The 17,273-nt window shown below is 53.0% G+C and overlaps 1 protein-coding gene across 1 annotated transcript; it reads right to left on the reverse strand.

Annotated features, from left to right (window-relative positions):
- Positions 1–15,477: 15,477 nt before the first annotated feature.
- On the reverse strand, positions 15,478–15,855 carry LOC136536986 (uncharacterized). The gene has a single exon (XM_066529099.1). It carries the CDS (start codon positions 15,853–15,855, stop codon positions 15,478–15,480), a length of 378 nt encoding a protein of 125 aa, XP_066385196.1.
- Positions 15,856–17,273: the final 1,418 nt, after the last annotated feature.

Raw genomic sequence — 17,273 nt, forward strand, 5'->3', positions numbered from 1 at the left:
CCGCGTTGTGGAGGATCCGACTCCGTTGCGGCTCAACCCCAACCAAGTGCTTGGGGGCTCCAGCATTCCGACACGATCTGACCCTGACCAAGTGCTTGGGGGCTCATGCCCTAACATTCCTATCGCAACGTCAATAGGCGAAACTACCATGATGACACTCGATCCGGCCAACTGGAGAGCACCACTGCTCACCTACCTCCTCGAGGAGGTTCTCCCACCAAAAAGTACTGAAGCGCAATGAATCGCTGGATGTGCCAAGATGTTCATCGCCATCAGTGATGAACTTTACAAACGGAGTCCATCGGGAGTACTCATGAAGTGTATCCTGACTGACCAGGGGAAACAGCTCCTCCTCGAGGTCCATGCTGAAATCTACAGACATCATGCGACCCCAAGGTCACTGGTCAGGAAAGCCTTTCGCTAAGGTTGCTACTGGCCCACTACACTTCAAGATGTAGAGGAGGTTGTCCGCAGGTGTGAAGGATGCTAGTTCTACGCTCGGCAAACTCATCTGCCAGTGCAGGAGCTTCATATTGTCCCCATCACCTGGCCATTCACGGTCTGGGGCCTTGACCTGGTTGGATCCCTCAAAAAGGCCCTGAGCGGCTTCACTCACCTACTCATAGCGGTGGACAAGTTCACCAAGTGGATAGAGGCGAAGCCCATCACCAATATCCAATCGAAAGAGGCGGTCAAGTTTTTCCTCGACATCATCTATCAGTTTGGTGTCCCTAACTATATCATCACTGACCTTGGAACAAACTTCACCGGGAAGAAGTTCTTGGACTTCTGTGACAGATATGGCATCTGGATCGATTGGGCCTTGGTCAGACACCCTCGTACTAATGGTCAGGTCGAGCAGGCCAATGGCATGGCCCTCCAAGGACTCAAGCCCCACATCTTCAATCGACATAAAAAGTATACCGGGCGATGGGTTGCAGAGGTCCCAGCGATCCTTTGGAGCCTGAGAACAACCCCAAACTGATCCATGGGGTTCACCCCTTTCTTCCTGACCTACAGAGCTAAAGCAGTGTTGCCCTCTAACCTCGATCACGGTGCCCTAAGAGTAAAGGCCTTCGATCGAGACCAAGCCACGGAGGCTTAGCAGGACAGGATCGACCTGCTCGAGGAGGCTCGTGAGACAACCGTCATCCACTCCGCTTGTTACCAACAAACTCTCCGCAGGTACCATAAAAAAGAAAAATCAGGGGGAGGATCCTCGAGGTCGGTAATCTTGTACTCCGGAGGACCTAGTCAACTAAGGAGAAACATAAGCTCTCTCCACTATGGGAAGGACCCTACATGGTGACCGAGGTGATCCAACTGGGTGCCTACTGGCTGAAGGACGACAACAGCAACGTTCTCACCAACATATCGAACATCGAACAGTTACGTCTTTTCTTTCCCTAAAGCTTGGTCTTACCATTTATTTCCATTCAACGTTTGCTCCTACAGTGCCCTATCCCGAGCACTCTTGGCCTGGGTCACTTGGGGGCTCCATGGGGGTGCGATACCACCCTCCTTTTTTTACTATCATGTAGTAATACTTTTCGCTCAAACAAAAGGGCATCGCCCAAAAGAAAGGGCATTCCGTTCCTTTGATTACCCTACGTAACTTGCACTTTAACCTCCCGACCGATCACACCCCGCCACGACCTACGGTTATGAGCAGCTGAGCCTCGTGGGCCATGCCTAGGTTCTTAAGGTTGTAGCATATGGGTCAATGGGTAGGTGCAAAAAGGAAAGGACAAAAACAAAGCTACGCAAGGATAAAAACAAGGGCGGACAGGATATGCTTCCCCTCACAAGTGATTTCATCACAAAAACTAACTTAAAATATCCATGAATGTAAAATTGTTCACATGGGGGCTCCCCCCATGAATTCAACTTTTACATAAACTGACTATTTCTACTCTAACTCTATTATGACCCCCCGGTGACATCGGCTGACGGTACGGTTGACGAGGTCAAAGGCAGCTCGGCTATGGTCGGGATGACATTCGGCTCGGTTGGGGGTGGGACGATGCTCACCTCCGACCTGGCCTCCGCTCCCTCCATAGGCTGGAGGATATCTTCCCAGCGCATGTCTTTGGCCACGGTCGAATGGCAAGCCTCCATCACCCACTGTGCGGTGACCTGCTCAGCGACCATCTGTGCATGCAACACCAAACTCTCCCCCAACACATGGATCTCGTCTGCGCTCCACCAATCAGTGTATCCTCTATAAATGGCCGCAAAGTCCAGATCGGGGTAGTGGGTCACCACCGAGGTCAGCACCCCCAACACCCTATAGAACATGCCATCAGAGATGAGCGCCCAAACTTCATTCGGGACCTCCACTAGCTGGACGATAGGCATACTGGTGCTTGGTCCTGACCCGAACACCTCAGAGACGACCACCTGCGCAATATTGCGAAGCTGGTCGAGCCCTCCCTCGAGAACACGTTGCTCCTCAAGGGACTGAGCTAGCGCATCCATGCTCTGACCGACTGCCACTTTAACTGTCTCTTGCTCTTGCTCTAGAGAGCCAATCTTTCCACCCAGTTGTGGAAACAGACGACAAATTCAGAAGCAAAGGAAAGAAAAATGCAAGGCATCAACCGAGGGTAGAACAGGTACGTACCAAGGCGGGCGCTTTTGAGAATGGAGAGCCCTTCCTCTTGCCGGGTCACCCTCTCGAGCAGTCAAGCATTCAACTCCTCTACCCTAAGCATCTACCCCCAGAGCGTGACCACTTCTTGCTCAGTGTCCGACTGGGCCTTCCGCTCTGCCTCCAGAGCCTCTAAGGACTTCTTGAGCGCTGCCTCAGTCTCCGCCAAGTGGGCCTTCACCGCATCGAGTTCCCGCTCGGTAGTAGTCACCTGCTCGACCGCACACAGTTTGGCCGCCCGTGCTCCTGTCGCCTCGGCCACCTGGTCTTAGGACTCATGGTGGGCCGACTCCAGCTGGTGCCTATGCTCGTTGACCTACCGCAATGCCACCACTTCTTGCTCCATCCGACCTTGCTCCTCCTAAAGAAATCAGGACTTATGGATCAACATTATCTCTAGGTCCTGTGAGATAAGAAGTAGGCATGCTGAGACAACCATTTAAATGCCAAGGAATCGAAGACAATACCAGGAATGGAGAAAACTTACCTCTACAACGCATGGCAGGTCGACAGTCATGGCCTAATGGATGAGCTCAACCCTCTTCAAGGCCTCCTTGAGCCTCGCCTTGGTAAGGGCAAGATCGGACTCCATCGATAGTCCTCTCTCCCCGAGCAGTTGCCAGAGCTTCACCTCCTCCTCTTCACGAAGGATGAACCAGGCCTTTCCCGGCTTGCCAGGGCAAGGCCACACTAGCTCATGGGTCACCCCTAACCCGCTGGAAGATCTAGCCATTGTAGTATCAAGTGATGACCGGATCATCACCAACTCCTAGGATAGCGGGATGGTTGGCGGCTCTACCCGGTGTCCCCATCACCAACGAAGGGGATGTCTGCCACTAGAACTCCATGGCTCATTGGGGGCTGATCAACCTCTGGCCTAGCCGTGGCTCCTCTAGACCCCTCTAGCTCTGACCAGGTGGGCAATCCATGCACTCCTCCCCCAGGTGAGACAGGGAGCCTAGTTTCCCTCCTCTCCTCCGCAATCGTTGAGGGAGGGACCGCAAGAGTCACCTCCGACTCGACCTCCGCCACCATCACCACCACCACCGCTGCTGCATTGCTCTTGACCGGCCAAGAAGGCACCGCCCCCATTAAGGAAGGTCATGCCACCACCAACCTGCTTCCCCCACCGCTCATCGCGACCCGCTGTAGGCTGGGTCTCCACTCTTCTCACATAGGAGGGGGGAGATCCCCAGTCTTGCCAACCCCTAGCCACTGTCAAACAAGCATAGGTTAGTCACATTCAAAAACTCAACTATGAGAACAAAAAGGAGCATGAATGCATACCTAGACAAAAGCGTCAGAACCCCAAAGCCCCGACCGACTGACGATGAGCCGATCGGACAAGGATTGCTCGGGGGTCGTGACCTGCGCCCCCTCACATTAGACGAGGGAGGAAGCTACCGACTGCTCCCTGATCGGCCCACAAATGGCTATGACCACCAGCTCATGGCGAAACCACCAGAGCAACTGGTGGGTCATCTCCCCATTGGGGGTCATGCACAAACGTCAACCCCAAAGATGCAGGGGAATGATCACGTCCCCCCCGACCGACTGGTGTGCTCCACCACAATTAGAGCAGGGTGCCATGAAGCCGATGACACCTCCGAGGGCGGTGTCTTCACTCATGGCGTGCTTCCTCGACTTAGGAATGTCACCGTGCGTCTCCGTACCATGCCCACCGCCGATGGATGCGGCCATGGGCTCATGGTGCTCCACCAAGGTCACAACAGTGTCCCTGTCTCCCTCGACCTTCGAGGCACTAGTGTCATCACCCATCTCCATGGGCTCCTCTGACTCGAGCTCCGCCTCCACGTTGCTCTGGCTCTCACCACCCCAGACCTACCAATTGATCTCCTTCTCCTTTTTGAACCTCCTCCGAACCTTCTCGGCTTTCTTCTTCTTCTTGGCAAGCGTGGCCTCCCTCTGGGTAGCTTGCCGAACCACGCCTTTCGGTCCTCTCTTAAGATGTGGCCGGGATTTATAGCCCATGAGTCCCTTCAAAACGGGAAACTCAAAAATCAATCAAGACATCAAAACAAGAAGGAAAAGGTCATAGGAAAAAAGCATACCAAATTGGATAGCTTCGCAGCATGAATGGTTAGGATCTATTGGGCTAGAGTATTCCCACATCGGCTGTAGTGCCTTTGAGGGAGTCTTCATCCCTCAACTGTAGTGCTCGACCAAGATAACCCCGGACTTCATCTTTTGACAACTCCTCCAGTGATGAAAGGTCAGGATCCGTCGGGCTAGAGTATTCCCACATCGGCTACGTCCTTTCCCCCAGCGAGGCAACCCAATAATGGAAGAAGGTGTGGAAGACCCACAACCCATCGAGGCCATTTCACATGAGCTTCTGAAGCTCCAGCTCAATGATCGCTAGCTCTTTCTGTTGACGGGAAGGACCCCACATCCAACTTTCCCTCTTCTCTGGCCTCCCCTCGGTAAACATTGGGAATGGCGCCTCCACTGGGTTCCTAATATAGAACCATTCACCATGCCACCCCTAGTTGGACTCATTGGGGGAGTATGCAGGGTAGGGGACTGATGACTTCGGCCTCTTCTATAGGGCAAACCCCCAACCGGTGCGGTTCTAGGCGGTTTCCCCTTGGACAGGGCTCGCCCGATGAAGACTCATCGGAATAGATCCACATGCGGCTCCATTCTAAGGAAGGCCTTATAGACGGTGATGAAGCCAACGATGTGCAGCACCCTAGTTGGGTTGAGATGCTACAACTCTAGGCCCCACTCATTGAGGAGACCACATAGAAACCAATACGTGGGGTACCCGAGCCCGCGCTCATGGAATGCGTGGAAGGAGATGACCTCATTAGACCGGGGTCATGGAGCAACCTCTCCCAATGTAGGAGCCCTCTAGTGCGCCACCTCCTTCGATGGAAGCAGCCCCTTCATGGCGAAGTCGGCCAGCATGGCCTCATCCACATTGGAAGGCCTCTAGTTTGACATCGCACCTCAAATTTATGAATGAATCTATGAGTTTTTCCTCTCCCTCGCTCTATCCTCCTCTCTCCTAGAAACCGCCATGGCACATGTCGATGTTTCGAGTAAACATCAATGAGTAAATTTGTGTTATTGCATGTCTGGCCTAGATGGTATGCTAAAAAGACACAAGGTTTATACTGGTTCGGGCAGAATGTCCCTATGTCCAGTTCGTGGCTGTTGCTCATGTTATTAGCATTGAAAAGTTCATAGTAGGGGTTACAAATAGGCGAGAGAGGGACTGGTCCCAAGTTTCTGATGGAAAGGTCGAATGGGTGCTGAGAGCTTGGTTGTTGTTCAGCTATGTGTAATGTGATGTGTGATGTGCTAAATTGATCCCCTTAGTGGGGTGCTACGCTCTCCCTTTTATAGGCCATGGGAGAGTATTGATTACAAATGGGAGAAAAGAGGAAAACGAGAGGCAAAGGAAGTCCCTCAAGGACACTGGGTCTTCCTTTTCCTTTGTGCGGTCCCCCCTAACATGGCAGGCGGTGATGGGAATAGCCCCACACTGGGCACATGTCTGCTAACCCTGACAAGGCCATGCTGAGTGTCTGCCCACTACTGATGCCATGTCTTGGTATTCTCAGTGGGTTGTCACATCCCATCCTGCCCTGGTGGGCGGTGCGGCGGACCAGCGTGCAGATCAACGGCCATATGGGGAGTAGGCAACATCGTGACCACAAGTCTGTTACTGTGGATGATGCGAGTTTCCTTCTAGACCATAGTGGTTGTTGTGAGCTCCCATAAGGATCCATGCCCGAGAGCAAATGACGGCACCCGCAACACTATAATGGCAAATGTCAGCGCCTACAACACTGTTTGGGCTCTGACATGCCTAGACGGTTGCAAAGCACCCTTCTGGCATGGCCTAACGATACTGTCCTGCAGGTGTGTAGGGTACGGTCCTTGGTACTATGGTTGACTTGAGCATTTGCCTTATCTGCTCTGCTTGATTCTAGGGTTGGTATCGTGGTAATGTCGCCATAGGCGTCGGGCAAGGCGGAGCCAGCCCTCGTACATCTGGTGAGGTGGAGCTGGCCCTTTGACTTTGGGTGAGGCGGAGACAGCCCTCAGATGTCGGGCGAGGCGGACCCAGCCCTTGGATGTCGGGCGAGGCACAGCCGACCCTCGGATGTCAGGTGAGGTAGAGCCAGCCCTCAGACATCGGGTGAGGCAGAGCTGGCCCTCGAATGTCGGGTGAGGCAGAGCCAGCCCTCAGACATCGGGCGAGGCGGAGCTGGCCCTCAAACGTCGGGCAAGGTAGAGCCGGCCCTCAGATGTTGGGCAAGGTGGAGCCAGCCCTCGGACGTCGGGTGGGATGGAGTCTGCCCTTAGACATCGGACGAGGCGAAGCTTGGCAAGTGGCGTAGTCGTGCTCTTGATCGTGTGGATGAATCAATGTTTGATGATCATTAGCTCCTCCTCTTTGGGTACCCTAGTATTGGTCCCTGACAGTAGCCCCTGAGCCCTAGGGCGATTCAAGTAGAATCACCTACGGGATTTTTTGTCTTGCCAGCGGGTGCACACGAGCACACCTAGTGGGTGTAGCCCCCGAGCCTGCGGAGGAGTAGGATACTCCTTCGGAGGCTTTATCGAAAGAGGGGACTCTGAGGGCCCTGGCCCTCTATTGTTGCCCATGGCGTGTCCTGAAGGCGGTGATTCCTTTTCATCAAGGTTGGACCCTTTGCGGGTATGGTCGTGAGATTTGATGGTTGTTTAGCTAGATAGCTTGATTGGGGTCCTAGTATCTCGTTCACGGGGATCCGGTTAGGGTAAGCCTAGATGAGACTCAATCATGGGCCAAGATGCCTGTGGCACTCATGTGCCTAGGTGCTGGCCGCTTACGGGGCCCATCTCCTTCCATCCCTTATTGTAGGGGTGCTTGGAGCGGCTGTTGAACCCATTGATGGGCCAATTGTCAGACTCCTAGGTCCAGACGGGCCTTAGATGTGTTTTTTTACCCGTATTCCTCTTATTCGTAATGAGTCCTAGTCCACCCGGGGAGGCAAAATGTTCGGTGGGTTTTTCGAAGGAAAGGATAGGGATTGCGTGCGCATATCCCATGGCATGAAGTTGTTGTAGATCATGGTAGGCGTGGAGATCTAGGCAGATGGTTGGTTTCCTCACATCTGTCACCCTTATAAAACCAAAGGGTTCGCCCCTAGGGTTTCATATTTTGCCTCCTAGAAATCGCATCTGCAACCTCTGTCGTCAATCACCTAAGCTCTGCACATCCGCGTCTTAGCCATCGTTGAGTTTGCATCCACCCACCCCCTCTTCCAATGGAGCTGTGGTGCTGCTCTGATGTCACCCTCTAGTGCATGGAGGGCCTTGTCCACCATGGTTTTCTCTATGTGTGGACCTCCACTGAGGAGTGGCAGCTGCCCAGCAAGGAGGACATGCCATCGCTGCCCGATGGCTACGTCATCTCGTTTGTGCGCTTCCATGAAAGGGGGCTCACGACCCCTACTCACAAATTTCTCCGAGGGTTGCTGCACTACTACCAAATCGAGTTGCAGCTCCTCAATACCATTGGAATCTAGCACATGGCACCGTTCGTAGCCTGATGTGAGGGATTCCTAGGGATTAGTCTCCACTTTGATCTATGGCGGTACTTCTTCGCCGTCAAACTCTAGAATAAGCAAGAGAAGAAGCAGGAGCTGAGCACGCCGATGCGATGCGCTGACATCCAACTCTGGAACAACCAGGTCAGCGAATACCAATCAATGTGTCTATCAACCTCCAACAAGGGTTGGCATTCGCATTGGTTCTATCTCAAGAACCACGCAGCCACATTCCTGCCAGAGTTTACTGGGCGTCTAGTCGAAGAGGTCCCAGACTCATGGAGGAAGTGGGGTGTCCTAGAGAAGGACAAGAAGAAAATCTAGGACCACCTCATCGCCATCTGAATCCTAAAGGAGAGGGGCCTGAAGGGGTCAGGCATCATTGGCACCTACCACACGAGGAGGGTGGCACCACTGATTAGGTGCGTGCTTCCCCTATACATGATGGCGCTCGGGGCATCATTCAATGGGATGGCGCTCGCCGAGGGAGTGCTCTCCCCCTCCGAAGTAGCACATCGCATCAAGGAGGTGATGGAGCCTTCATGGGATGGCACCAATGCCTCCCTTGAGTTTGTGTATCGAGTGCCTAGCCATCCCCTGATGTGGTTGGAACTAGGCTACATCATCCTCGTAAGTCTCCTTTCCTCATGCCTTCTCTTCAATTGAACTCCCGACCCCTTGATGCTGACATTGAGATGGTGGGGCCAGCCGAGGAACCTCATCCTCAGGGATCACCTAGCTCCACTGCTGAAGGATCCATCTGTGAGGGCGGCAAACTGCGCTGAGGCCGAGCAGTAGAGGAAGGCGAAGGAGGACGAGGGGAAGAAGAAGCAGCGAAAACTACTAGTGCAGGAGCGAGGAGAGGAAACTAATAGTGATGATGACAATGAGGAAGATGATGATGATGTAGTTAATGACACCGAGCATGAAGGCCTAGAGAGCAAGGATATGCTGATAGGTACCCGCTCATCCTTGTAGGGGTTGGGACCTTTCCTATTTCATGGAGGGGAAACCGCATCCGCGATGCTGGCAGAGATGGGACAGACCATTGGCCTGCCCTCAAAACTAGCAGGGGCGGGTGGATCTACTACCGTGCCTGAGGTGCCAGCGGAGGGGGTGGCTTTGCTACCCGCTCGAAGAGCCAACATGGGCGAGCGGGCCAGCCGTCGCGTTTGAGGCGCTAACAGAGGAGGGTGGCTCCACCGTCATGCCCCAAGACACAAGGGAGGCAAGCCCCTCTGCCTAGGAGCAAGGAGCAGGCATGAAACAGCCCCACCTCGATGAGGTGGAGCAAGGACCATGTGGTGAGTCCACGTATCCATCGCCAAACAGTGCCAATGTAAGTCACCAACTCCTCTGTTTTCTCTGTTTTTCTCTGTTTTCAGTGTGACTTATGCCTTTTGTTTCTTGCAGCGTCTTGAGGTGGCGCAACCTTTTGGTGCTGGCGCCCAAGAAGAGTGTCACACTTTAGGTGAGGCGGTGGCCATTGGTCGATGCGCCACCCGTTTCGAGTGGGAGCGGTGCCGATGTTACTGCCTTGTCGGCCGGTCAGGCACCACCTATGGTGGGTCCCATGCCCTCAGTAGGACAAGTGGATGCTGGGGTTGAAGGAGTGCCCTTGGAGGTTGCTGAACAGCTGGTGAGGGAGGTGATTCCACTACCGATGTTGGGGCGGACGGAGCTGCCGCTCACGCTTGTAGTGCCGACTGCTGTGGGCATGCCGCTGCCGGTTGAGGTCCTGCCAACACAGGCAGAGGTGGCAGCGGCTATGATAGGCAAGACACAGTCGGATGCCACTGTGGTGGTGCCTGACTTAGCGGCACGATCTGCGCCCCCAGCGGTCCTAGTGACGGCTCCCGACATGGGCTAGATGGAGGAGGACGCGGCCGAGGGGTCCCCGGGTGTTGCGGCAGTGGCGGAGTGGACCGGCAGGGAATCATCCCTAGCCTTGACCTTGGGGGGTAGCCATTCACCCATGTGGGTCGAGCCCCTGCTCTGGTGGATGAACCCGCAAAACCCGATGTCAACACTCTTCGCCCTCGACAATGCTACCGAGAGCATGGAGCGGGAGAATCTTGATGAGGGGATCGCGGCTGTGCTAAATGCCTTGGACCATGCCAGGGGTGCCATGCGCAAAGTCATCATTCCCACTGGCTGGGTATTCACTCAACCTTGACTCTCGCCCTCCTTTTTCTTCATGTATTTTTTTGTTCTGACCATCATCTTTTTTTAGTCCCTTATCGCTCGCAGCTGGGAGAAATCCTGGTTCCTTCACGAGCAGAAGGAGAACAGGGACCGCCTTGTCGAAGAGGCCTAGCTGCATAGGGATGTGGCTGCCTAGCTTGCTGGCACCCAACAAAGGGTGGCCGAGCTGACTCCCCTGGCCAAGGAGGCGACAGTCTCCGATAGACGGAGGCCAAGACCCATCGGCATTTATAGGAGACCGAGAGGGCGTTCGAGGCCCTGTCGGCAAGGGTGCAACAAGATGAGGAGGAGGCTGCCAGAGTTAGGAAGGAGTGGGACTAGCTGCTCCAGAGGGATGCTGAGACCCACCAGTGGATCCTCGACCTCCTGGCCAAGGCCGAGAAGGAGTGGGACTTGAAGCTAGTTGTCGAGGAGAATTTTGTAGCCCTAGAGCAGAGGGCAAGTCAGGAAGCTGAGGCAGTCGCCCAGCTACACAAGGAGCGAAACAAGCTACTACAAACCATGGGGAGACTCTGATCAGAGCATGGCGAGGCCCACGAGGAGCGCGACTAGGCCGTCTGAGAGCATGACAAAGTGCAGTAGAGGATCTGCTCCCTCTAGGCCAAGCTTGTAACTGCTATAACCCGAAGGCTGGAGGCTGAGGGCATCTCCGCCAGGCTAGCCACGAAGCTCACCGAGGTTAGTAGGAACCTTCAGGCGAAGGGCGACGAGCTTGGTATCCTGAGCGTTGCCCTCGGAGTGGTCTGCGACGACTTGGAGGTGGTGTGGTTGGAGGGGACCAGTTCGCTCGTGGCTTGTGCCATCAATATCATGGCGTGGGTGCGCTAGCTTGAGAGGGATGCTCTTTGCGCTAGGGTCACCCAAGCCTTTGCGATTTCTCGTTCGCATTACGTGGATAGCATCGACTTGGAGACGATGAGCCTTAGTTTCACACCTGGCTACGAAGCCTATGAGCTAGACGAGATAAAGACGGCGGTGGCTCCTCTTGCACAAGACCTGTTGAATAGAGTTGAAGATATAGTTCTCCCCTAGAGGGGGTAGTTAGTCATATAGGTTGGATGAACATTATTGTAATATGTGGATAAGTGCCGACCCTTATGTATCGTAAAAACAAATTCATAACTTTGTTTTGTTTGATTGAACTTGTTTTCTTCCATTTTTGTATGCGAAAAAGGGGCTCATGTATTTTGACCCTTCCATTCGTTAAGACCATAGGGCCCGAGGTGTAAGAGGAGAACTTTGATCACGCTGGTAAGCAAAGACACCATAGCCACCGAGGCATAGGTTTTTTGCAGTCCAACCAGACATGATTAATTATTCATTTCCACAAACCTTGCCACTAAACTTAACATGAGGAAGAGGTTTGGCCCGACGACTGTTTCAAAAAAGGGGTGTATTTATACCCTTATTAGCCCCCGAGGGAGATCTGACCCCTTATAGTTGCTGGGGTCGAATGTCGCTGAAGGTCAAGGAGAGGATAGAAAAACTTAGTCGGAGAAAGCATCTCTTGTATTCGCACGTACCCCCTCCCTAGGATCTTCGCTATCGTTCTGCGACCATGCGTTCGGTCTCCTTGCAAGTCCAACCTTCCTCGAGCCCCTACGTGTAGTAGGGAATTGGTCGAGGGTCGACTCATTTTTGTGACTGTCACCCCATCCGTGGTTTCCGCAACCAGAGCGGTTGAGTTAACATCACTTGCCTCGATGGCTCGAGTGATGCGCTCGGTGAGCTTGCTAACGGGCATGTTCGAACGAAATCTAGTTTCGACGCTTGGACAAGGTCAGCAAAGCCCTCGTGTGGCATTCCGTTGCTCCTTAACCCACCTTCCAATAGATTCCCCCTCAATGGGGATTCTATGGGGTCGGCTGGAGGTTAGGATTGAATAGGAAGGTTGAGATGACCTTGTTCACTTCTAGGCAGGATGGGCAAAGGCTGCTGGGGCTCATCTATGTTTCCCCCCTAGCTTTTGTTTCGACGCGAGGTGGCCTCAGGCCCTTCGCGAGCTAGTCTTTGAACCTCGGTCTCTCGATCTAAGATCAGGCGGCTCGAGCCCCCAAGCCCCGTGGGGTTCGGTAGGGGTTGGCCATGTTTCATGCGTCACCCCATCCACAGTTTTCGCAACTGGAGGGGCTGAGCTAATGACACTTGGCTCAATGGCTCTAGTGTCGCGCTCAGTGAGCTCGCTAACGGGCATGTTTGAGTGGAATCCGAGTCTGTCATCCCCTGATGGGGTCGACAGAGCCTAGATATGGCATTCCACTACTTCTTAACCCGCCACCCAGCAGATGCTTGAGCCATTCGATAGGCTCGGGTGGCCCGTTGGCCTCTCCTCGATGGAGATTCTATGGGCTTGGCTCGAGGTTAGAATCGAACGAGAAAGGTCAAGATGTCTCTGTCCGCTTCTGAGCGGGGTCGGGCAAGGCCGCTGGGGCTCATCTTGGTTTTTCTCCCCTGGCTCTGTTTGACTCGAGGTGGCCTCGAGCCCTTCGTGGGCCAGCCTTCGAACCTCGGTCGGTCGTCGCTCATATCGAATGAGACAACTTTCGCTTCATGATGTGACGCGAAGCGTTGTGATGCAGCAGTTGCATATGCAATGCTTGGATGTATGTATGAATTATTTGAATGAACGAATGTATGAATGAAAATGGATGAATGAATGATCATATAAAGAAAAAGCGGGAATCGATAATGTTACCTCAGTGGCACGAGTGATGGGTTCTAGGAGCCCTTACCAGATATATCCGTGCTGGGTCTGGGTCTGACATTCATGATGGGGCTGGTGTAACCTACACAAGCATCCTAGTCTTCCATATGTGTCTCTCGGCAGCAGCCCGAGCCGTTCGATCGACTTGGGCGACCTGACAGCCTCTCCTCGATGGAGATTCCATGGGTAGGCCCCTCGAAAACCTTCTTGAGAAGGTGGATGTTAAGGTTTGGAGTGCAGAGACAAAGACTCTGATCATGTTGGTGAGCAAAAAATGCCATAGCCACTGGGGCGTAGGGTCCTAGCGGTCCGACCAGGTTTACTCAAAGTTTGCACCCGCACACCATGCCTCTAGTTTATAAACGCAAGGAGGGGTCAAGCAAAGAGAATGTCTAGCAAATAGACACTCCTGCCAGCCCCCAAGCGATGTTTGACACCCTACCATTGCTGGGGTCGGAGGATCAGTATCGAAATTAATACGTAAAGTAAGTAAGGGTGCTTGTCTCTCGGCGGCGGTTTTGAGCCATTTGATCGACCTGGGCACCGGTTTTACCTTGATGGTAAGAGTGATGGGTTCAGAAAGCCTCCATTGGATATGAGCGGGATCTTGTCTGCTCCCTACCCGTTCCTCGATTGTGGCCGAGCCATCTGGTCGACTTGTGTTACCTACCCAGGCAAGACTTTCCTACCCAGACGAGACTTTCCTATGGAGATAAAGGATGAGGACATCCTACGCAAGAATTTAGTTAGGAAGACAAGCCCAGCAGAGAAAACTTGTAATAAATGGACAAGCTCTTGAATTTTGGTGTAGCAAATAGTTTCTTAGCTCTTCTCCCCTTTTTGCATAAAGAGTTAGCGCATTTCGACCCTTTCCATCATTAAGGTCATAAAAGCTCAGAGTGCGGGCAAGCTAATTCTAATCACACTGGTGAGCAAAGACACCATAGCCACTAGGGCATAGGTATCCCATAGTCTGACCAGTTATACTCAGAGCTTGTTCCAATAAACCTAGCTCCAAGGTCCTAACGTAAAAAGGGGGCAGGCATAGAAAATGTTTGTCGGATAGATATGCTCATATCAGCCCCTGAGTGAGATCTGGCCCCTTACCGTTGCTAGGGTCAGATGTCACTGAAAATTGGGGAGTTTGGATAACAAAAACTGACAAGAGAAAGTGTGCATTAATTAGGGGTAAAAGCGATGTAGTTGCTCGATGTTCCAGGCGTTGGCGAAGACCTCGCCGTCGATGGTCTTCAGCTTATAGGCACCTAGCCGGAGCACCTCCACAACTACATATGGTCCCTCCCATGGTGGGGAGAGCTTGTGGCGGTCTTTGTTGCTCTGGACGAGGTGGATGACTAGGTCCCCGACGTTGAAGGCTCGACCCCACACTTGTCGGCTGTGGTATCGTTGCAACGCCTGCTAGTACTTGGCTGAGTGGAGGGGGGCAATGTTGCGCGCATCGTCCAGCTAGTCCATGGCATCCTCGAGGGATGCCTTGGCTCCCTGTTCATTGTACACACTGATCCTTAGCACTCCATAGTCGAGGTCGGTTGGGAGGACGGCCTCGGAGCCATAGACCATGAAGAAGGGTGTATAGCCAGTGGCTCGACTAGGGGTTGTCCTCAGGCTCTAGAGTACTAAAGGAAGCTCGGTGACCCATTGTGCACCAAACTTGTTCAATCGGTTGAAGATCCTAGGCTTGAGGCCCTATAGGACCATGTTGTTTGTGCGCTTGACCTACCCATTCGTTCGGGGGTGCGCAACGGTGGCCCAATCGACCTAGATGTGGTATTCATCACAGAATCAACGGAACTTCTTTTCAGTGAACTGCATGCCATTGTCTGTGATGATGGGGTTTGGGACTCCAAAGTAATGGACAATGTCAAGGAAGAACAACACGGCTTGCTCGGACTTGATCGTGGAGATTGGTCGAGCTTCTATCCACTTTGTAAACTTGTCTATGGTGACAAGCAAGTGGGTGTAGCCTTCGGGTGCCCTCTTGAGAGGTCTAACTAGATCGAGCCCCTAGACTGTGAATGGCAATGTGATAGGGATCATTTGGAGTGCTTGGACCAGTAGGTGAATCCACCGAGCATAGTACTGTCACCCTTCGTAGGTGCGCACGATCTGCTCGATGTCGGCTATAGCGGTGGGCCAGTAGAAGCCCTATTAGAACACACTTCTGACCAGGGTTCTAGGCACGATGTGGTGACTGAAGACCCCACCGTGGATATCTCTCAGCAAACTCTTCCCTGTTCGATGGGGATGCAACGCTGCAAGATCCCGGCATAGCTTCGCTTGTAAAGTTCACCCTCCACAAGAACAAAGTACTTGGCATGACGTGCGAGCTATTAAGGATCCATCTTGTCCATCGGTAGCGCATCATAGAGGAGGTAGTCGAGGTAGAGCATCCTCCAGTCGACTAGAGGGTTGGACTCTATCACTGGGTCCTCTTCGAGTTCCATGACTTCGGTGCCAGATCGAGCCAATGGTTGGTCAGCCCTTGGGCTTGGATTGGACGGACCATCACTACCTTGTTCTGACCCCTCGTAGTGAACCAAGGGCTTATGCTGGTCACTGGTGAAGACGCCTGTTGGCACCGGCTCTTGGCCGGATGCTGCTTTCGCAAGCACGTCGACCGCCTCATTGAGGCACCTTAGGATGTGATTGAGCTCGAGGACATCAAACTTGTCCTCCAACCAGTGGACTTCTTGGTAGTATGCGGCCATCTTGGCATCATGGTAGCTTGACTCCTTCATGACTTGGTCGATGACCAGCTAGGAATCTCCTTAAACATCGAGGCGTTGGATGCCCAACTCGATGGCAATGCTTAGGCCGTTGATGAGCGCCTCATATTCAGCCACATTGTTGGAGGAGGAGAAATGGAGATGGATCATGTACCTCATGCGTAGCCCAATGGGTGACACAAAGACCAGCCCTATGCTGGCACCCTTCTTCATCAATGATCCGTCGAAGTACATCATCTAGTACTCTTGGTCGACGACCACTAGTGGCATTTGGACCTTGGTCCATTCCATGATGAAATTAGCCAACACCCGGGACTTGATGGCCATCCGAGAGGCATACACAATGCCCTGACCCATTAGCTCGAGTGCCCATTTTGCGGTTCTTCATATGGCATCCTAGTTTTGGACGACCTCACCGAGGGGGAAGGACGTCACAACTGTCACCGGATGTGACTCAAAGTAGTGGCATAGCTTCCTCTTGGTGATGAGGACGGCGTACAGAAGCTTCTAGATTTGGGGGTAGCGGGTCTTTGAGTCAGATAGGACCTTGCTAATGAAGTACACAGGGCGCTATACTTTGAGGGTGTGCCCCTCTTCTTCCCACTCCACTACCAGGGCGGCGCTGACCACTTGTGTGGTGGCCGCAATGTAGAGCAGAAGGGGTTCTCCATCGGTAGGAGGAACCAGGATCGGGGCCTTTGTCAGAAGTAGCTTGACCATGTCAAGTGCCTCCTGGGCCTTGGATGTCCATTCGAAGTGGTCGGCCTTCTTCAAAAGTCGATAAAGGGGGAGACCTCGTTCGCTGAGGCGCGAGATGAAGCGGCTAAGAGTGGCGAGGCACCCTGTAACTCACTGTACTCCCTTCATGTTTTGAATCGAGCCCATCCTTATGATGGCTAAGATTTTCTCTAGGTTTGCTTCGATGCCACACTCGGAGACGATGAAACCAAGCAACATGCCCCTCCGAACCCCAAAAATGCACTTCTCGGGATTGAGTTTGATGTCGTTTGCTTAGAGTTTTGCAAAGGTCTACTCAAGATCAGCTATGAGGTGGTTAGCCTATTTGGACTTGACTATGATGTCATCAACGTAGGCCTCAATGGTCCGCCCGATGAGGTCCCCAAAACACTTGAGCATACAATGCTAGTATATAGCCCCAACGCTCTTCCGACCGAAAGGCATGGTGATGTAGCAAAATGATCTTAAGGGGGTGATAAAAGATGTCACGAGCTGGTCGGATTCTTTCATCATGATTTGATGGTATCCGGAGTACGCATCAAGGAAGTAGAGGGTTTCGCACCCCGAGGTAGAGTCAACTATTTGGTCTATGCATGGCAAAGGAAATGGATCCTTTGGGCATGCTTTGTTGAGACCCATTTAGTCAACACACATCCTTCATT

The sequence above is a fragment of the Miscanthus floridulus genome, chromosome 2, assembly GCF_019320115.1.
Source record: "Miscanthus floridulus cultivar M001 chromosome 2, ASM1932011v1, whole genome shotgun sequence".
In the NCBI taxonomy this organism is placed as follows: Eukaryota; Viridiplantae; Streptophyta; class Magnoliopsida; order Poales; family Poaceae; genus Miscanthus; species Miscanthus floridulus.

Excerpts from the sequence above, each read along its gene's own strand:
- LOC136536986 (XM_066529099.1), bottom strand. The coding sequence starts at position 15,855 with ATGGCCGCATACTACCAAGAAGTCCACTGGTTGGAGGACAAGTTTGAT.